Below are 22411 nucleotides of genomic sequence, written 5' to 3' on the forward strand. Positions count from 1 at the left end.
AATAGCATTCTTAATACAGAATGCTAAATAAAAAGACCATTGAGGGGTTAAAAATACTAAAAAGAACTCACCTCATCCACTTGATCGTGCAGCCGGTATCCTCTGCTATCTTCATTCAGCAAGACCCGTGATTACGTCACCGCACTCACCACGTAGTGAGCGCAGTGACGTCATCACAGGTTCTGCAGAAAGAAGAAAGAAGAGGATACCGGCTGCGCGATCAAGTCGATGAGTTGAGTTTTTTTTTTTTTGTATTTTTAACCCCTCAATGGCTATTTTATTTAGCATTCTGTATTAAGAATGCTATTATTTTCCGTTATAACCATGTTATAATGGAAAATAATAAAATCACTCGAACAACGAACCCGAACCCCAACTTCAGTGAAAAAGTCCGGGTTCGAGTCCGGGTACCCGAACTCGCAAAGTTCGGTACGAACCTGAACTTTGCAGTTCGGGTTCGCTCAACCCTACTCACAGACCGTTAACTATAAGCACATAGATCAATTTTAAGGAAACTTCAAATTTTCCCGTTGATAAATCAGGTCCACTGGCTTGCACGGTTTCCTTATGACTAGGCAGATCACGTATCTTCTCAGCCATATTACCAAATGACTGCAGAGGCCTTATGTTCCTGTTATTGACCCTACATCAAAGAACAAATTGCAATTCCAGCTCGCCTTGTGCATAAAAACTCCGCGTGCACGGAGGGATCAGGGGATCCAAAATGTGATAAGAAGAGAAATCCGGCACAATAGATGCGTTATAGTAAAATCTTCTGTTTATTTCAGCAACATAACTCCATGTGCAAACACAAGCGGTATTCTGATTGACGCGTTACGACTAAGGACTTCGTCCGAAACGCATCAATCAGAATATCGCTTATGTTTGCATTGTCTGTACATGGAGTTATGTTGCTGAAATAAACGGAAGATTTTACTGCAAAGCATCTATTGTGCCGGATTTCTTTTCTTATTGACCTTACATTGTCTTCATTCAGTTATACCACATTAGTCCTCTGCAACTCCATCTATAAAAAACGCAATGAAAACCTACCTGTGTATCAGCATTTAAAACTTTGATCCTCTGTGTTGATATAAAAAGATCCACTTCTGTTAACGTCTGAGAATCTCCTTCAGAGTTCTGGATTGGGAATGAAATGATAAGTGATATCATTAACAAATAAATAGTGGGATAAATAGGACTTCATGGTTTCTGATGGTGGATTTCTATATAGTGTTTTATTGTAAACCAGATCACAATTAATCAGCACATTTTAATTATCATAATGAAAAACAGATGAAAAAACTTCAATTGTTGTATGTTTTGCGTAATTCATCCATTAAAAGTCTGATCTTTGTGGTACATACGAATATTTGTTAAGAAAGGGATCTTGTTTAACCTTCCCTATGGGTGCTTTCACACCATGGGGAACATTTATCAAAACTGGTGTAAAAGAAAACTGTCTTAGTTGCCCATAGCAACCAATCAGATTCCACCTTTCATTTTTGAGAGTTTCTATGGAAAATGGGAACTAAGCAAGTTTTCCTTTACATCAGTTTGATAAATCTCACCCCATGTTTTTTAGTGAATCTGTTTTTTCTGGAGAACTGTATCCGTTCGAAAAATGTACATACGACAATTGTTTCCATTTTAACCTGGCACATGTAACAAAACAGGTGGAGCTGTGTGAGCTATGAATTTGCAGCTTTTTTAGGGACAAATAACATATAATATTAAAGCAGATAGATAAACAGATAACATTGTATGCCACTTTCAGTTGATTTTTGTGATTGAAAACCCTGCATCAGATTTTTTTTTTTATGTCTTTATTTTTTTGCTGGATGGAATAGTGCTTTCCCATCCAGTTACAACACAGACAAGAATGCAAACTTCACAAAATGTATGCACCCTTGGAACATGTTTTTTGCCACATCTATTTCTATTTTCTGTTTAGAAAAACAAATGTTTAATGGAAAAAAAAATGTTATACTTGACTTTCTGACATTTTGGTGTGACTTTGTTGTTATAATAAGGGAAGGGATCATTCAGACAGCCGTATGAATGGGTCCACATCTGTACCCCAATTTTCTGGAATGCCGGAATTTTCTGCTACCTTCGGCCGTCTTCTTCACGCATGCACAGTGGCTCGGAATTTTATGCTACCTTCGGCGCGTGACGTGGGTAGCAAAAAATTCTGGGTAGCAGAAAATTCTGGAACACCGGCCGTGTGCAGTCTGCAAATTTCGAAAAACACGGGCCGAAACCTGTGTTTTGCGGATCCACAATTTGTCCACACTACGGTCGTCTGAATGAGGGACCTTTGCACAGAAGGGAATGGAGAATCAGGTAGCCATATAAATTTTCCAACTCACTCAACAAGAGAAGGGAGTCCACTAATGCACAGGTTTAGGGCTCATGCACACGACTGTGTCGTTTTTTGCGGTCCGCAAATTGTGGATCCGCAAAAAACGGATGCCGCCTGTGTGCCTTCCGCAATTTGCGGAACAGAAGGCCCATTATAGAAATGCCTATTCTTGTCCGCAAATACGGAACACAAAAAACTTTCATGTGCATGAGCCCTTAAAAGGGTTTTCCAAGACTTTAAGGGCTCATGCACATGACTATTGGCTGTTTTTCGGACTGCAAATTGCAGAACCGAAAAACACGGATACCAGCTGTGTGCATTCCACATTTTGTGGAAATGAACTTCCGGCTCCTAATAGAACAGTCCTGTCTTTTCTGGACAATAATAGGACATGTTCTGTTTTTTTTTTTTGCAGAACGGCCATGTGGACATATGGACATAGAATATACACTGAGTCATTTCCGTTTTTTTGTGGCCCCACTGAAGTGAATGGTTCCACATACAGGCCGCAAAAAAAATAAAAAATAAAAAAAATATGTTCGTGTACATGAGCCCTAATACTGATGACCTATCCTCATGAGAAGCCACCGGCGTTCCTGTGAGCACCGCTGCCTGCTTTGTGCTTACCAAGCACAGTGCTGTACATTGTATAGCGGCGGTGCTTGGTATCATTTCAGCCTCATTCACTCTATGGGGTTGAGCTGTGCCTAGGCCACGTGACAGAGGAACGTGTTGTCACTGGACTAGGGAAAGCTGAGAGAAGGCTGCACTGCTACTGTGATCGCTGTTGCCTTCTCAAACAGCTGATCGTCGGGGTCCCAGGTTTCGGACCCCCACTGATCAGACACTGATGACCTATCCTGAGGATAGTTCATCAGTATTAAAGTCTCAGATAACCCCTTTAATACTTAGTGTAGGGACCCATCTAAATCACGTTGCCTTAAAGTGCACTATGAATCTCAGATTTAAAGTATAGTTAGGGTACAAGCACACAGTCGGGTTTTCTGATGCAGTTTGGGAAGCCAACATCAAGTATGGATTATAAAAAGATTGATAATATGAAGGACAGATAATACATCTCTTCTTTTTTTAATTCACTTCAAATTTGGGATTCCAAAACTGCATCATGAAGTCTGAATGTGTGGCTGTACCCTAAAAAAAAAAGTATTCTTTGCATCATGGCTGGGATGACAAAAGTGAAGTCATAAACCCAAGCTGGCCCATGGCCACATTCACACTGGATGCTTTAGCTGTTTTGCTGCTATATTTCACTGCTCTTTAACGCATTAGACTGGGGTTCGCTGGGCCCACCAGGAGTGCACACAATACACACTCTATACACAACATGAGCTTGTCCACTTTTAGTTACATTATAAACCTAAAGGTGTATTCATTTCCAGACCTCCAAGACTGGTGGGACCTAGGTTGGTGATGATGCTTACCTGATCCCTGGTGTTAGGCCCCGTCAAGTTCACTCCCCGACCTACGCTGCTTGTCTTAGGTCCCTCCATGTAAACTTCCTTTTTGACGCAGATGCAGCCAATAACCAGCCACTGCTCTGCTTGTGCCATGTGACTTTAGGGGAGCAAATCGCTGCTGCGACCTGTGATTGGCTGCAGCAGCGTCAAACCTGAAGTTTACATTGAGGGACCTAAGACAAGCACTGGAGGATGGGGAGTGAAAGAGGTCTGAGTGGGCTGGAAATTAGTGCACAATCCCTTTAAGGTTGACCATGCACCAGATGTTGGCTCAAACCACCGATTTTGTTGGGACTAGCCATCCATCTAAAGTGTATGGGGGCATTTGATTCTTCTGTCAGCAGATGCCAGATCATTTGCTTTCACAAGAGATAAGCCGATAAGTAGGTGTCTGGCACAGCGTATTCCCCTCTTCCCAGTGAGTGAACATGTATATGAGGAGTTTGGGAGGAATAACTGTTAGACATAGAGCCGACTATTCTCTAAGCTGAGACCTGTTTACTTAATTTGAAGGCCTTGTGTGAGCAAGTATATTGTTAGCCTATGATTCTGCATACAGTGCATCACATCACTGCACATACAGTATGTGAGTGAGTGCTATTTTTTAAACCATTAACCAGATTCATGTAATTTGTAGTCGAAAATAGTCAGTCAAAATAAGAAAAATACTTTCTGGCTTTGGGAAATATTTTAAAAAAGCCCTGTTATCCAGCATATTGTTCTCAAGAGAAAAGATCTGCCTTGGCACATTTTCCATAATTATCACATCTTCTCATGATAAATGCCATGAGGCATAAAAACAAAGCTGCAGAGGAAATTTTTGGAACTGTTTTCAAGTAAATTACATCTCATCAGTCAAGGCACTTATCATTATGTACTGTGAATGAGTCCAAGTATAGATGAAGAATACGAGAGAGGCAGAATTTCTTAGCAGCAGGATGTAAATTTTAGGGGTATGGGATGATGGGAGGTTTTAGGTTATTATTGTGAATAGTACTCACGTCCAAATAACACTTGGAATTTAAAAAAATAAAAAAATTGGCATGCAACAATATACATACTGCAGAATAACACCTTAAAGGCCATGAACATGAACATGAATTTTACTCATTTTGGGCTAGAAATGAGAAAAGATATTGTAAGGACTAAACACAAAACATCAGAGCAGCTCCCTGACGGTAAAGCAGAAAAAGAGGTCTGCAGATACACTGAAAATAAAAGCTGTAAGACAAAAACTGTTGAAAAGTTTTAATAAAGACCAATTGTAAAAATGAGTCCAAAAAGAGTAAAATGCAATGATAAAAAACAGAACTATTGAAAAACAGAACAATAGTGGAGCAGAGATTACATACATCAGATGGCTATACTCTATGCTGTGTACCACAAGAGCATGCTACAATGATGGAGGTTCCTCAGAACCCAATGTTTCATCTATGAAAGGAGATGAACAAGTAAACCGTTTTGATTGAAGCTATACTTCCTCTATATTTCAGTCCCTAGTTTTTCCCCATCCCCTTTTATCTCACCCAACCCTTTATCTCAACTGACCCCTTTTCATTGAAAGTCAACCCCCCCCCCCCCCCATAGATATTAGGCTAGTAGATGTGTTACGGCATGCTCAGACAGTTAAAATACACCTGTAGAAAAGTCCATGCCATATGAAATAAAGTCTGGATTCCCCATGGAACAATAGGAGTTGGATTTCATGCAAATTCTGCATGGATCTGGGTGCAGAATCAATGCCAAAATCTGAGTGGATGATACCAGAATTATGTCAAATGCCGCAGATTTATAAATAAAAAAAAATGAAAAACTGTGTTTGTTGTCCATAGCAGCCAATCACAGGTCAGCTTTCATTTTTCAAGGGCAGAATAAGAAATGAAAGCTGCACTGTGATTGGTACCTATGGGCAACAAAGATTTGTAGACAGTTTCCTATATCTCCTTGATCTTCTCTAGTTCATATAGGATATTACATAAATGTCCAATCAGTGCAGGTCCTAGCTCTTGGACCACTTCCTATCTCAAATAGGGGCCCCGCCATGAACAGACAGCACACTGCGCATGTTTAATGTCCTTTCCATTCACTTCTATTCACTTTCTAAATGAGAAAATCAGTCGAATGACTAGAGATAGTGCATAACTACTGTGAAGGAGGCACAATGTTGGCATAACTACTGTGAAGAAGGTACAATTTGGGCATTACTACTGTGAGGAGGCACAATGTGGGCATAACTGCTGTGAGGGGGCACAATGTGGGCAAAACTACTGTGAAGGAGGCACAATGTTGGCATAACTACTGTGAGGGGGTACAATGTGGGCATAACTACTGTGAAGGAGGCACAATGTTGGCATAACTACTGTGAAGAAGGTACAATTTGGGCATTACTACTGTGAGGGGGCACAATATGGGCATAACTACTGTGAGGGGGCACAATGTGGACATTAGTACTGTGTGGTAGCACTAAGGGTAAATGCCCTAGATTACCCTGTTATACATTGGGATGGCTAGGTCTTACATGGAAAGCACAGCGCCCCCTTGTGAGGATTTCACAGGTGCAGTCATCATCCCTTCCTTATGTGAAAAAAAGTGTACATGTTTCATCCGTGAAGCTTTCTGTGAAGGATCCGTGGTTGGTCCGTGTCTGTTTTGACCATACGTGTGTCGCCTGTAATTCAGTGATGTTGCTCAGCTGAAAATTAATTTCCGAAGAATCTCCTATTAGTCTTCAGTGAAAAACGGACGCAACAAGGACACAACACGGATGTGTGTCAGTGATTTTCACGGACCCATAGACTTCAATGGGCGTGCTTGGTCCACATCATGGATCAAAGTAGTGGATGTGAACAAATACATTTAAATCAATGGGTACGTCTGCTGTCCATGGAAAATGCAGACAACACATGTCAGTGAAACACGGAAATGTGGACGAAGCCTTAGAGGTGTGGTTTAGTGTAAGGAAAAGTTTTCACTCTTTATGTACATTTGGGTGTGAATTGCGAGGTGGTGGTGGAGGGGTGGGGGGGTTGAGGATGTCGCAATGCTAAATCCTTGCCCTGGGTGTAAAGCCTAGCTGCACCTCTGCCGCTATGGGACTTCCAGCGCTTGGCTATTTTTTTAGAAGTCCAATAGCAGTGAATGGATAAAGGCATCATGTGCAGTTTGCTCTCTATGCATGGCAGGGCCCATATTCTTCAGATAGGACCTACACCTATTTATGGTATAAATATATATCATTATGGGAGTACTCTTTAAGTGCAATCAGCCCAATAGCATTATTTAGATTGGTGAGGTGATTTACTCGGTTGATACACAAAAATGATCAGTTCAAACCTAAATGAAATGGTTTGGATGCTGATGGAATGAAAAAAGACAATGACATGGATGTCATTAAAAATAGGAAACATTCCACGCACCGCTTTTTTCTTGATTTTAGCAGCCTTCTGCATCCTCTGAGTAGATGACGTGACAGAGAGGAAAAGGGAGTATGAACACAGAGAGAAAGAAACAGAGAAAAGGTTAATCTATGAGTGTACAATGCTGGGAATATGACAGAGACTAGCTGCTGTGCTGCTATAGGCGTTAGTACCGCAGGCATATTACAAGTGTAATGTCAGCATAATCTTATCACATGTTCAGCCATAAAGTCACTGGCCAAGAAATATAACATTTGTTTCAGAACCATATTTCGGCAAATAAGAAAAGCATTATTCAAGCGTCCTAGACTGTAATTTATTTCCTCAGGTCAGCTTCTCATTCACTGATTTCATTCTAGCGGCAGGGACTTCTCCTGGTCATAAATGAAACTCTTTCTCCAGAAGCTCAGGTGGCTATAAAGATCGGCATAGAAAACATCGTTCTTGATAAATCTCCCCCACTGCATATAGGAAAAGGCCTATATTAATTCATGCTAATTAAAGGGGTTGTCCCATGAAACATATTCTTTAGTGTTCAAACCAGTACCTGGATCTGAGTACTTTTGTAATTGGATGTAATTAACCACTTCAACCCCGCTAGCTAAAACCCCCTTCATAACCAGGCCACTTTTTACACTTCGGCACTACACTACTTTAACCGTTTATTGCTCGGTCATACAACTTACCACCCAAATGAATTTTACCTCCTTTTCTTCTCACTTATAGAGCTTTCATTTGGTGGTATTTTATTGCTGCTGACATTTTTACTTTTTTTGTTATTAATCAAAATGTAACGATTTTTTTGCAAAAAAATGACATTTTTCACTTTCAGTTGTAAAATTTTGCAAAAAAAAACGACGTCCATATATACATTTTTTGCTAAATTTATTGTTCTACATGTCTTTGATTAAAAAAAAATGTTTGGGCAAAAAAAAAAAATAAATGGTTTGGGTAAAAGTTATAGCGTTTACAAACTAAGGTACAAAAATGTGAATTTCCGCTTTTTGAAGCAGCTCTGACTTTCTGAGCACCTGTCATGTTTCCTGAGGTTCTACAATGCCCAGACAGTAGAAACACCCCACAAATGACCCCATTTCGGAAAGTAGACACCCTAAGGTATTCGCTGATGGGAATAGTGAGTTCATAGAACTTTTTATTTTTTGTCACAAGTTAGCGGAAAATGATGATTTTTATTTATTTTTTATTTTTTTTTACAAAGTCTCATATTCCACTAACTTGCGACAAAAAATAAAAAATTCTAGGAACTCGCCATGCCCATCACGGAATACCTTGGCGTGTCTTCTTTCCAAAATGGGGTCACTTGTGGGGTAGTTATACTGCCCTGGCAATTTAGGGGCCCAAATGTGTGAGAAGAACTTTGCAATCAAAATCTGTAAAAAATGGCCTGCGAAATCTGAAAGGTGCACTTTGGAATGTGTGCCCCTTTGCCCACCTAGGCTGCAAAAAAGTGTCACACATCTGGTATCGCCGTACTCGGGAGAAGTTGGGGAATGTGTTTTGGGGTGTCATTTTACATATACCCATGCTGGGTGAGAGAAATATCTTGGCGAAAGACAACTTTTCCCATTTTTTTATACAAAGTTGGCATGAAGATATTTTTCTCACCCAGCATGGGTATATGTAAAATGACACCCCAAAACACATTCCCCAACTTCTCCTGAGTACGGCGATACCAGATGTGTGATACTTTTTTGCAGCCTAGATGTGCAAAGGTGCCCAAATTCCTTTTAGGAGGGCATTTTTAGACATTTGGATCCCAGACTTCTTCTCACGCTTTAGGGCCCCTAAAAAGCCAGGGCAGTATAAATACCCCACATGTGACCCCACTTTGGAAAGAAGACACCCCAAGGTATTCAATGAGGGGCATTGCGAGTTCATAGATTTATTTATTTTTGCATAAGTTAGCGATAATTGATTTTTTTTGTTTTTTTCTCACAAAGTCTCACTTTCCACTAACTTGGGACAAAAATTTCAATCTTTCATGGACTCAATATGCCCCTCACGGAATACCTTGGGGTGTCTTCTTTCCAAAGTGGGGTCACATGTGGGGTATTTATACTGCCCTGGCTTTTTAGGGGCCCTAAAGCGTGAGAAGAAGTCTGGAATATAAATGTCTAAAAATGTTACGCATTTGGATTCGGTGAGGGGTACGGTGAGTTCATGTGAGATTTTATTTTTTGACACAAGTTAGTGGAATATGAGACTTTGTAAGAAAAAACAAACAAAAAAATATATATATTTCCGCTAACTTGGGCCAAAAAAATGTCTGAATGGAGCCTTACAGGGGGTGATCAATGACAGGGGGGTGATCAATGACAGGGGGGTGATCACCCATATACACTCCCTGATCACCCCCCTGTCATTGATCACCCCCCTGGTAAGGCTCCATTCAGACGTCCGTATGAATTTTACGGATCCATGGATACATGGATCGGATCCGCAAAACACATGCGGACGTCTGAATGGAGCCTTACAGGGGGGTGATCAATGACAGGGGGTGATCAGGGAGTGTATATGGGTGATCATCCCTCTGTCATTGATCACCCCCCTGTAAGGCTCCATTCAGATGTCCGCATGTGTTTTGCGGATCCGATCCATGTATCCATGGATCCGTAAAAATCATACGGACGTCTGAATGGAGCCTTACAGGGGGGTGATCAATGACAGGGGGGTGATCACCCATATACACTCCCTGATCACCCCCGGTCATTGATCACCCCCCTGTAAGGCTCCATTCAGACGTCCGAATGATTTTTACGGATCCATGGATACATGGATCGGATCCGCAAAACACATGCGGACGTCTGAATGGAGCCTTACAGGGGGGTGATCAATGACAGGGGGGTGATCAGGGAGTGTATATGGGTGATCACCCCCCTGTAAGGCTCCATTCAGACGTCCGCATGTGTTTTGCGGATCCGATCCATGGATCCGTAAAAATCATACGGACGTCTGAATGGAGCCTTACAGGGGGGTGATCAATGACAGGGGGTGACCAGGGAATCTATATGGGTGATCACCCGCCTGTCATTGATCACCCTCCTGGAAGGCTCCATTCAGACGTCCGTATGTGTTTTGCGGATCCGATCCATGTATCCGTGGATCCGTAAAAATCATACGGACGTCTGAACGGAGCCTGACAGGGGGGTGATCAATGTCAGGGGGGTGATCAGGGAGTTTATATGGGGTGATCATGGGTGATCAGGGGTTCATAAGGGGTTAATAAGTGACGGGGGGGGGGTGTAGTGTAGTGTGGTGTTTGGTGCGACTTTACTGAGCTACCTGTGTCCTCTGGTGGTCGATCCTAACAAAAGGGACCACCAGAGGACCAGGTAGCAGGTATATTAGACGCTGTTATCAAAACAGCGTCTAATATACCTGTTAGGGGTTAAAAAAATCACATCTCCAGCCTGCCAGCGAGCGATCGCCGCTGGCAGGCTGGAGATCCACTCGCTTACCCTCCGTTCCTGTGAGCGCGCGCGCCTGTGTGCGCGCGTTCACAGGAAATCTCGGGTATCGCGGGAGGACGCGTATGTGCGTCCACCCAGAAGAGAGGGGGCCGCCGGCAGGACGCAATCCTGCGTACGGCGGTCCTGTAGCGGTTAAACATTTAGTATCGCTACTAAAATGTATCTGTATAGCGCCACCTGCTGTTTGTTTTTATTATCTCCTTGTCCAGCTCACTGAGATGGCCGCACATGCTCAGTTTAATCCTTCAACTGCCTCCTGAGCTGTGATTGGGAGAGAGCTACAGAAGAAAGACACGCCCCCTGAGCTGTGATTGGGAGAAAGCTACAGAAGAAAGACACGCCCTCTGAGAACGTACATTCCCCTTGAGCTGTCAGTTTGAAATAAATCTAGCAGAGAAATTGGAGCAATTTATAGGAAGATATCTGAATCCATGTGAGGTACAGGGCTGGTTCTAGCTTTGTTAGAAAGGGCTCATTTTCACATGAATCATGGGATAACACCTTTAAAGAGGGATTCCCATCTGATGACAGTATGGAATATTGCTACAATCAGTAAAAGTTCAACCTCTAGGACACATGCTGATCCAAAGTGCAGTGAGGCCAAAATCCCTCTAGCTTTCCTCCTCACAGCCACATTAACATAACTCTCTTAGAAAATCAATATGCAGTCCCATACTAGGAATGTTCTGTAGTCCTCTCATTGTAAGAACTGTGGTGGTCTGACTCCTGGCAGTAAGATCCCCATGATCAGTAAGTGATGGCTTATCCTAACAGTATGCCACCCCTTTCTGTGATAGGAAAATTTCTTGAAGGTTATGTTCACCTTCATAGCCCAAATGTAGAGGGAGGGGAGTATAACTGCAGGATTGGACATCCCAGGATTTGATTGTTAATAGGAAAGCATATACTGTAGGATCCAAATTTCAGAAAAAAATGGATTCGCCATGAAGATGAATTTCCTTGTGCTTCGTTGTAACAATTCAATTTTCCCTGACATGGCGGTAAAAACAAACAAAAAAAAATCATACTCACTCCATCAATTTGGGCGCGAAGAGGCCACCGCAGCCATCTTGATTGAAGATAACACACGAAATCTCACGCGCAGTGATGTATGACGTCACTACCCTGGCCATCATGATGATGTCATCACATTACCAAGCGAGATTTCGCGCACTGCCTACAAACAAGATGGCCACGGCAGCCTCTACGAGGGCAAATAGATAAGGCGAGTTCTTTTTTTTACTGGATTAATCCCTGAAAGCCCTCAATGTTAATCTCAAAAGCCGCGATCAGCGATGAACACGACATCTGAGGAGTTCAATGATGGGGGGCGGCGGCGCCATCGCTGTTCCATGTCATTGTGCCTGCTACATACAAGGAAATGCGCTCTTTGACAAATTAAAGGGTTTCTACCACCACATTTTGACCTAATTAGCTGTCAGACACTAGCGATCTGCTAGTGTCTGCTGTACCTAACCATGCTATTGTAAATCCCTTTTTCTGCAGCGGTTACCCTAAAAAACTTTTATTGCTATGCAAATGAGCCTCTAGGTGCTATGGGGGCATCTTTTCAGCACCTAGAGTCTCCGTCTACTCACCATGTCTGCCGCCCAGCTCGTCCCTCCAGCCCACCCATCTCTAGATTGACAGCCTCCATTGCGGCCGAATTCTCGCGCCTGCACCGTGTGCGTCTGTATTCGGCGCAGGCGCAGTGACTGTCGGACCGCTCACTGTGCCGGCATTTCCACTGCTCCTGCGCATCTCTACTGCTTGAGGTCGGGCGTCGTCTGTTCCTGGGAGCACTCTGACGTCATCGGCGCAGGCGCAGTGGAGATGCCGGCACAGTGAGCGGTCCAATAGTCACTGCGCCTGCGCCGAATACAGATGCACACGGCGCAGGTGCAAGAATTCGGCCGCGATGGAGGCTGTCAATCTAGAGATGGGCGGGCTGGAGGGACGAGCTGGGCGGCAGACATGGTGAGTAGACGGAGACTCTAGGTGCTGAAAAGATGCCCCCATAGCACCTAGAGGCTCATTTGCATAGCAATTAAAGTTTGTTTTTTAGGGTAACTGCTGCAGAGAAAGGAATTACAATAGCATGGTTAGGTACAGCAGACACTAGCAGATCGCTAGTGTCTGACAGCTTATTAGGTCAAAATGTGGTGGTAGAAACCCTTTAATTTGTCACAAAGTAAATTTCTTTGTAAAATTTGGCGAAGCAGCTGAATCGAAGTTTCAGTTTCAATTACTTCGCTCATCTGTACTCAGGCGATAACCTAATGTTCAGTACCCAATGGTGTGTAAATCTCTGTCTAAAGCACTGCTAAGGCGTTAACCCAAGGGATCTAGATGGTTAGACAGACAGAAAGAACTTCTTCTGTTACCTATGAGCTGCCCATGAAGCTGATGGTTGCTGTGGTGGCCAAGGGCATGTAAAGGCCTGGGAATCTGCCAAGTACAGAAGCCTATTAGGTCCTGCCAGAGGCATTTTCTGATAGGCCATGGGACAGGCAGGCATAATACATTCTACTATATAAGTATTAGACTGTGTAATCAATCAAGCAATCACAAGTACAAGGCCCCTTGTGGGACTAATACAGTAAAAAAATAAATTATAATAATAATAATGATTTGAGTAAAAAAAAAATAAAAGAAACTAAAAGACGCTATTATGTAACAAAAATATACAAAATTGGTTTCACTGGTCTGTAAAAATGTAAACTATAAGGTCATCATCGCATTATTTACCTGAACAATGAACACTATAAAAAAATCTATGCCTTTATAGTTGGATTTTGATCATCCCAACAACCAAAAAAAGGACAAAACGAGATTAAAAAAATGGTAAATACTCAAATATATAACAGAAAAACATAGGAGGTAGTAGCTTACTAAAACTTAACGTTCAATCAATTGAATAAAATACTAGGATGCTTTCAATTTACATCACAATAATGATAACAATGAAAGGTGTGTGCACACCACCACACGTGCCACAAACACAAAACAATAACAAAAAATGTCAAATGGCCTCTTAGTGAGCAAATATCGAGGCCAAAATAACACGAAAGCCGTCCACTCTTCATTATAGAAATTGCCACAAATAAAAAGAACAGTCTTACCGGTAGGCGGAAGATATCTAAAATCAGACTTAGGGTATGGTTTAAAAATGACTTCAAGGAAGATGACGAGCAAGGTCCTGGTGATGAACACCGTTTCTAGACCACCCTGTCAGAACTAGTATGCCCTAATGTCCTCCTAATACTGAGTCATCGCCCTGACAAGGGCAGCCCCGTCCGGAACCTTGCCCTGAAATAGGAGGCCCTAGAAGTCCCTACCCTAGAGCAAAGAGGATAAACCCAAGGGAAGGGAGAATGGTCCTACGCGTTTCGTCATATCATTATTATTACCCCAGACTCATCAGGGGATAAGGGGCAACAGTTTAGCTGATAATGTGGTAAAACAGCTAAACTGTAAGGGAGTATACAGGAATCAATAATCCTCCCAGTGTTACTAAAAATTCATTCTGAAAATATAGTATTATACTGTAATGACGCAAAATCTATTAAAGAAAAAGGGGGGGGGGGGGTAGTTAAATGCCCACCCTAGATGGTAAAGCACATATGGTCCAGAGTGCTACCATATAGAAAGGGCCGGGGTTTCGCCAGATAGATCCCCAGAGAGTGTATGTGGTCACTCTTCTGCACGTGGTTGTGGAAGCCGGTGTACTTCCACTGACAGATATACCTGAGGAGCGCGTGAACCCCTCCTTACCGATGACATGACTAAAAGAGCATCATACGGGCAGTCAGGGGAAGCCGTGGAGGGGGCATGTCCAGGTGGAACAAATAGAGCAGATCGCTCATAATAGAATAAGAGGCAACAAAAAGCTGGAACATTTTGTGCTGGAATAAATAATACGTTTTTATATTAAACTGCCAGAGACTATTATGAACTCCTAAGAGTAATTCAATGACGATAGAGATAAAAAAACAAAAGAATGTGTTGATTGGTTATAGGGTTACTTATAAAGAGACAGCAGGAAAACAAGAGAATTGTCATCAAATTATTGGATGACCACATTAGGGACAAACTCCAAACTCTCAGATGGGGTTATTCCCAACGTGATCACCAATTATTATTGGTGCAGCAGGTAACATTAGTGAGCTAATATACCTGTAGTCAGATAAAGCACCCAAAATTCTATTGTTCGTTGAGACCGTTGGCGCTTGGTGTGTTAAGTTTATAGATCCACCAGGTCTCTCTTTGCAGAATATGTCTTTCCCAATCACCACCTCTGGGTTACCGGTTGACCCATTCAATTCCTGCAAACTTAATCGGATTTGGTCTTCCCTGATTAAATTCATTCACGTGTCTGGCTACTGACATGTCCTTATTATTCCCCACATCATTGAGATGTTCCCCAATAGTCGGCGGATCTCCCTCCATGTTTTCCCCACATATTGTGTTCCACACTCGCAGGTGATTAGGTACACTACTCCTGTAGTACGACAATTGATAAAGCTTTCTTTTGCCTCTTATTCTATTATGAGTGATCTGCTCTATCTGAGCGGGGCGGACCACTTCGCTCCACCTGGATACGCCCCCCTCACAGCTTCCGCCGACTGCCCGTATGATGCTCTTTTAGTGACATCATTGGGACTGCCGGAGGGAAGGAGGGGTTCGCACGCTCCTCAGGTACTGTATATCTGTCAGTGGAAGTAACCAAAAATGTAAAAACATTATGAATATTGCAACTCAAATAGATATACACGTATCTAAAATGTATTTATTGCGCAATAAATAATAATTATTAATAATATAATAATATCTACATTTATTTTTGCGGTAATAGAACTGACTCTGAGAATAAAGATAACATGTTATATATGGCACATGGTAAATGGGGAAATTTAAAAAGTAAATAATTATTGTGCTGTTCTTGACCACTAGGCCCCCCAAAAGATGGTAATAAATGATAATCAGTACGTTATATATACCCCAATACACCACTTAAAAATGTAACTTATGTTCCAAAAACAAGCCACCATACGGCTATGTCAATTGAAAAATGAAAAAAATATGCCTCTATACGTAGCAACACATCAACAAAAATAGGCTTGGTAATGAAGAGTGTAGCCCCCGGTAATAAAACGGTTTAATAACTCACATTTGAGCAATGTAATAAACAAAATGTGTTTGCGAACACTTACAGAAGTACAAGAGCATAAATAGTTTTTGTGGGGCCCGGCAGCTAAGGAACCTTTAAGGGGTAGAGAACGTTAATGCAAGGCAATTACTAATGTATTGTTATTGTCCATATTGCTTCTTTTGCTGGCTAGATCCCTTTTTCCATCACATAATACACTGCTCGTTTCCACGGGTATGACCACTCTGCAATCCATTATCAATGGCCGTGCTTGCACAATACAGGAAAAAGCTCCGCCTCTCTGGTGCCCGGGACTGTGGGAGCACACATAGGCTGGTTCTTCTGTTTTATAGTGTGTAAGCACGGCCACCGCTGCTGGATTACAAGGTGGTCTGTAACCATGGAAACAAGCGGTGTATGATGTTATGGAAAAATGAATCAATCAAGCAAAGGAAGCAATATGGAAATCACAATACATTAGTAAGTGCCCGGTATTTACTTTCTCTACATAATAAATGCTATTTTTGAAGTCAGAAAACCAATTTAAGGGCCTATTATATTTGCAGATATTTGGGCCATTAGCTTGGGAACTAGCATTCATAGGAATGCTCATCCTCGATAATTGGCCTGAATAATTGTGCTGTAGGTCAACTGACAAGCTATTTCCCTGTTGTAAGCTGACTGCATCTTTTATGCAGAGTAAATGATGCACTATTACATCTTTCTGCGTAATCAGGGATGTGCTGAAGATAATCAGCAGAACTGAATAGGGGGAGGAACAATGTGGTAGCAATCATTCCTCCCCCATATACTTTGAATTGGCCAATGTAATAGATGAATGTATATTAGTACATTTCTCATTGATCGGTGCTTCTCCTGCTTGAGGATCGGGCGGTCTAGTAGGACCCTTGCCTGCACTTAGGGATGACGTGTATGACAGTGTATGACATGACAGAACAGGAAGGGGGGGGGGGGGCAGTGGGAACAGTTAAGTGTCTTGAATTCACTTTGTATTGATAGAGTTAGGCCTCATGCACACGACCGTTGTTGTGTTCCGTTCCGCAAAATGGGGTTCCTTTGTTCCGTGATCCGTTTCCGTTTTTGTTTCCGTGTGTCTTCCTCTATTTTTGGAGGATCACCAGACATGAAGGAAAGTAAAAAAAAGTCTAAGTCAAGTTTGCCATGCAAATGATAGGAAAAAAAAACGACGCGGACGAGCGGACGTAGATGACAATCTTGTGTGCCTCCGCGTTTTTTCACGGTCCCATTGACTTCAATGGGTCCACGAACCATTTTCCGTGAAAAAAATAGGACAGGTTATATTTTTTTGACGGACTGGAACCACGGATCATGGACGCAGATGACAAACGGTGCATTAGCCGAGTTTTCAACGGACCCATTGAAAGTTAATGGGTCCGCAGAAAATCACGAAAAACGGAACAACGGACACGGAATGAAACAACGGTCGTGTGCATGAGGCCTTAAGGTGGAATTGAACCTTATTCTAAACTTTGCCCAGGGGCACCATGGATACCTATTATCCAAAATAGCCATAAATTATGCAATATTTTCTTTACATTGTCCAATCTATTTAGAGTTTCATAGGGTATTCCACTAAAGAAGATTTGTCACCTCTCCTGGCATGTCTGATTTAGTAACTACATATATCTCCCATAAAATGATAATTCTGGAGCACCTTTTCTTATAACTCTGTGTTAAGCCATTCCTCTGTTAGTCTTCGTAGAAATGTATTTCTACTGGATGTTGTGTTGGTGGTCTGTGCCTCCCACTGTCCTCCTCGCCCCTGAGAGCACTGACACTGAGCTACTCACCCTGCCCGTCGCTGTTCCGCTCTCCTGCCACTAGCGCTCCATGACTGCAACATCTTTGTGCAGACTGAGTCCTGCCCTTGTTCTGTTATGCCTCCTGTCCTGTTCAATAGGGTGCGTCTGCTCTCGGCCTCTTAAAGGGCCAGTGCACACACATCAAAATTTTTCCCCAGCACAGGCTGTCCTTGGGTATTTGAAGGGGTTGTCTCATCATGGACAATGAGGGCATATCGCTAGGACCACTTGGACCTGCACCTATATCGAGAACGAAGTCCCGCAAGTGAAGGAGGGCGCACTGCGCATGCACAGCCTCCCTCCATTCATTTTCTATGGGGCCGGCAAAAATAGCCGAAAATACCTGGCTCTGCTATTTCCGTCAGCCCCATAGAAATGAATGGGAGCAGGGGCTGCGCATGCGCAGTACGCTCCCATTCACTTCTATGGGGAGCCGGCTTGGCGGTGGCCGGACAAGAGTACTCCAGCCACCACATTGCGGGGCTCTGTTCTCTATATAGGTGGGACCTGCACCTATAAGACAATGGGGGCATATCCTAGCAATATGTCCCCATTGTCTATGATGAGACAACCCCTTTAAGGCATCCTCCCCAGTAGGAGTGTGTCTGAGCTTTAGGTTTCCCAGTCTACAGTAACTAGCAAAGTGATTCTCTGTCTAACTACATGTGTACTTGGTAAGGAAGAGGGTTTCCCCCTGACTACCAACTACCGACTATGACTTCTAGCCACTTGCCATGACCTTAGCCTGGTTTTTCAATTGCCCTAAAGCTGTCTGCCCTGGATATACTAGTACACTGCTTGCTCTGATCTTGGCCTGTTTCCAGACTACGCATTGCCTGATCCTTTGGTGCTTTGCATCGGTGTCTCTGACCCACTAGGTCAGCCTGCAACCATACCAGGACTATCTCAAGAGGTAGCGTCATGGTGGCAACTCTGCAGCAAGGTCTAGATCTCGGTATAGGGGTTAAAGGGTGAATACTGGAGGACTGTCAGGATAATGCCCTTTAGTCCTAAGTCAAACCATTAGTTTGTACAGTGGGTCCACACACATTGCCTGTAACACTGGGAATTACTATTCAGCTTGTTTATAAGGTGTGTCCCAAAACACTCTAACAATGTTAGCACTGATTGGACAGTGTAAAACTGTGTAGGGACACACACCTAAAGCCTCATTCACATGTCAGTGTTTTGGTCAGTGATTGTGAGCCAAAACCAGGACTGGAGCCTCCACCGACATAAGGTATAAGGAAAAGTTCTGCGTTAGAGCCGCACCTGGTTTGGGCTCAAAATCACTGATGGAAATCAAACACTGACATGTTGTCAATTTATTGATGCATTTCTAATAATAGATGCTCCAGTATTGTTATTTCAAGGGAAACACAAGTATTCACTATAGCAGACATGTCAGGAGAACTGATAGCAGGTGCTGTTTAAAGTCATGAGCCAAGTCATGGGTCAAGTGTGTCTTCACTACATAAATACAGCCTCCATGATTTTCAGTAGTCAGCACATATCTATGAACTGAAAATAGCCATATCTTGATTTTGCATTACATTTTTACATATGGTTTTCAAAATGTTAGTTTTTGACAGTGATCTTGATTGTGCGCTCCGAAGGATGAGTTCACAGTTCAGTTATATGGTCAGTTATTTCCATAAGTTATTGTGAAACAAAACCACAGATCAGGTATAATGATTTGATTTGCACCTATTCTGTGTTTTTCACCTGCATCTGATTTTGGCTCACATGACTCATGGAAATTACTAACCAAATAACTAAAGTGTGAACTCAGCCTAACTTGTCATCCTTACCACATATAGCTGTAGTCTGCTGGCACAGAGAGAGGTAACATATACAGCAAACACAGTATACACATAGAACCTGCTCTCCCTAAATTAACTTGAGGCCGGTTGACACAGAGACAGATATCATATACAGTAGGTTCCCATCCAGAAAGAGATTACTTTGCTGTGGTGGATGGGCAGAAATTATTTTGATCAAAATATATTTACTGAGTACCTTATATTCTTTTATATAGTGAATTATTATGCATTATTTCAAATATTCTAAGTTTTTAGAGTGCTGGTGCATTGTGTTTGATTTTGTTTTCATCAGTGAAGTCAATATGTCTACAGCAGGAAATAAAAAACAAAACTGATGTATAGGGTAAGGGTTGTCAACCATCCGTAAATAGTCAGGACTTTTCTCCAGTGTATGTAAAAAAAATAATTATGCATGTACAGGTTATTGTGATTATCAATACATTAAAATCACAATAAATGTTTCTAATGTACTCATCTGAGTTATAAACAAATATAATTTTTTTTGTATCATTATGATTTTCCATTTTATTTCAGATTTTTAAATAAGCGGATATACCACAATTCTGCTATAAAATTCTGTTGCAAAGTAAGCCAACCAATAGTTGGTGTAAAGTTAGACAAAAATGTCTGTACCTGCACCACATCTATTACCCAGCCTGAGCCCTTGTGAGATATATATATATATATATATATATATATATATACATATATATATTGTATGTCTAGACAGCCTGTCTAAACAGCTGACAGTGGAGTGGGCATTTTCACCACATTTATGACATAGTTTCAACATTTCTAGGGTAGTTTGTGATAGTTTGTATTTACTAAGGGCCATATATTTTGTGGGAGGAGATCCATTTTTAGGCTACTTTCACATTAGCGGCAGCCTTCTCTGGCAGGCAGTTCCAGTGGGTGAACATGTCATAGTTTTATTCCGGCCGCCTCTCAGCATGTTTGCGGTGCTGTCAATGGGGCCGGAGCAGACCTCCGGCGGCACACGTGTACTAGTGGCAGCACAGCTCCGGCAGGCTGTTCACCCGCCGGAACAGCCTGCCGGAGAAGGCTGCCGCTAGTGTGAAAGTAGCTTTAGCTAGATTTATAAACTTTTTTTTTGGGGGGGGGGGGGGGGAATGCAAAAAAAAATGCAAATGTGATTCAGTCCCCTGTTATGGTACAGACAGAACCTTTGTAATAAATATAATTAGTAGTGATGAGCGAACTTCTGTTTTAAGTTCGGAGTCTAAAGTTCGGCTTCCGGTTAGCGGAGAATCCCGATATGGATTCCGAATACCGTTGTGGTCTGTGGTAGCGGAATCAATAATGGCCGATTATTGATTCCGCTACCACGGACCACAACGGAATTCTGAATCGATATCGGGATTCTCCGCTAACTGGAAGCCGAACTTTAGACGCCGAACTTAAAACAGAAGTTCGCTCATCACTAATAATTAGACTTTACACTGAAAAATCCATAGGTATTTTGTGAAATGCATTTAAAAGATTGCCAGGAGCCATTTAGTAAATTTGTTTAAAAAAACTGGCTTCAAACTAAGCAGACACTTAAAAAAAGAGCAAAGGTTGCATATTGATATATTATCACCTAAGTTTACACCAGCCACTGACTTAGTAAATCGGCCCCAATGTATATAATGAAAAATAGTGGTAAATTACTGTAGCAGCCACATGTGAACATGTCAGACTTTGTGAATGGACCATAAGGGCAGTTAATAGTACAGTAAATCCAGCAGTAGATACTGTAAACTGTAGCATTTTAACACATGTAGAGATTTCACAGAGGCCTCACTATAAAATCTATAAACCGCTCACCTTCACACGGCTGACAGCTTCTTGAGCTTGCATCATTCGGATATTTTTCGATGGATTGCGTTCTGACAACAGCTGTGTAGAGCCCAAGAAATTGGCTGCAAAGATGATTCCATCAATAAGATCTTCTGGCTCACAAGGGCCAGGCACTAGAATGAGAGATACCAGATGGTTAGCAGAGTCTAATTATTATATACTCACAAACACAGAAAGAATACTGGAAAAACATGAAATGACAGTATGACTAATTCAGCATGTTTATATAACAATCTCAATAATTTATTCTCATAATGTATAGATGTCACTTTAGATGTCACTGGTTGACAAATATGCATTATAACACATTCCTGACTTGCAGTGTACATATACGCCACAGCGGGAAGTATATGTTTGAAAAATGTTTGAAGGACTCTTAAGGGACTATATACAGGTGTATGTGACGATAAATCTTTCATATATATAAAAATGAGTTTCTGTCTGTCTGTCTATCTAGACGTCTGTGTGGATGTTCTTTATGCGCAACCAAATGACTAGCCCGATCTTCACCAAATTTGGCGCACAGGTACATCAGGTGTCCGGGAAAGTTTTAGACTGGGTCTCAGCTCTCTAGGACGTACCGTTCCTGATATATTCCCCAAAAATTAGCCCCCCCCCAAATACAAGCCTCCAAGTCTTTCTCTTCAAATCCCAACTGCCATAAACACAGTTTTACTCCAGGTTTCCATAACAACCCAGCCATTTTTCTTTACTGCTTAAAGGGGCGGGTACTGTGGAGGTCAATGTTTTTAAAGGGGCGTGCACCGTGAAGGTCACTGTTTTTAAAGGGGTGGGCACAGTGGAGGTCACGGTTATTAAAGGGGCGGGCACACTGGAGGTCACTGTTATTAAATGGGCGGGCACTGTGAAGGTCACTGTTATTAAAGGGGCGAGCTCTATGAAGGTCCCTGTTAAAGGGGCAGTCACTGTGAAAGTCACTGTTAAAGTGGCTGTCACTTTGAAAGTCTCTGTTAAAGGGGCGGCC

At 42.2% G+C, this 22411-nt stretch overlaps 1 protein-coding gene across 2 annotated transcripts in view; it reads right to left on the reverse strand.

Annotated features, from left to right (window-relative positions):
* The window catches only part of APBA2 (amyloid beta precursor protein binding family A member 2), a 413133-nt gene that overhangs the window by 152165 nt on the left and 238557 nt on the right, over nt 1-22411 (reverse strand). For both annotated transcript variants that reach the window (XM_044283308.1, XM_044283307.1), the window contains 2 exons: nt 21394-21539; nt 1054-1140 (listed from right to left, as the gene is read on the reverse strand). In XM_044283308.1, the coding sequence (XP_044139243.1) occupies nt 1054-1140; nt 21394-21539 (233 nt within the window). The remainder of the gene's footprint in view (nt 1-1053; nt 1141-21393; nt 21540-22411) is intronic.

Source organism: Bufo gargarizans, chromosome 2 (genome assembly GCF_014858855.1).
Source record: "Bufo gargarizans isolate SCDJY-AF-19 chromosome 2, ASM1485885v1, whole genome shotgun sequence".
Taxonomy (NCBI): Eukaryota; Metazoa; Chordata; class Amphibia; order Anura; family Bufonidae; genus Bufo; species Bufo gargarizans.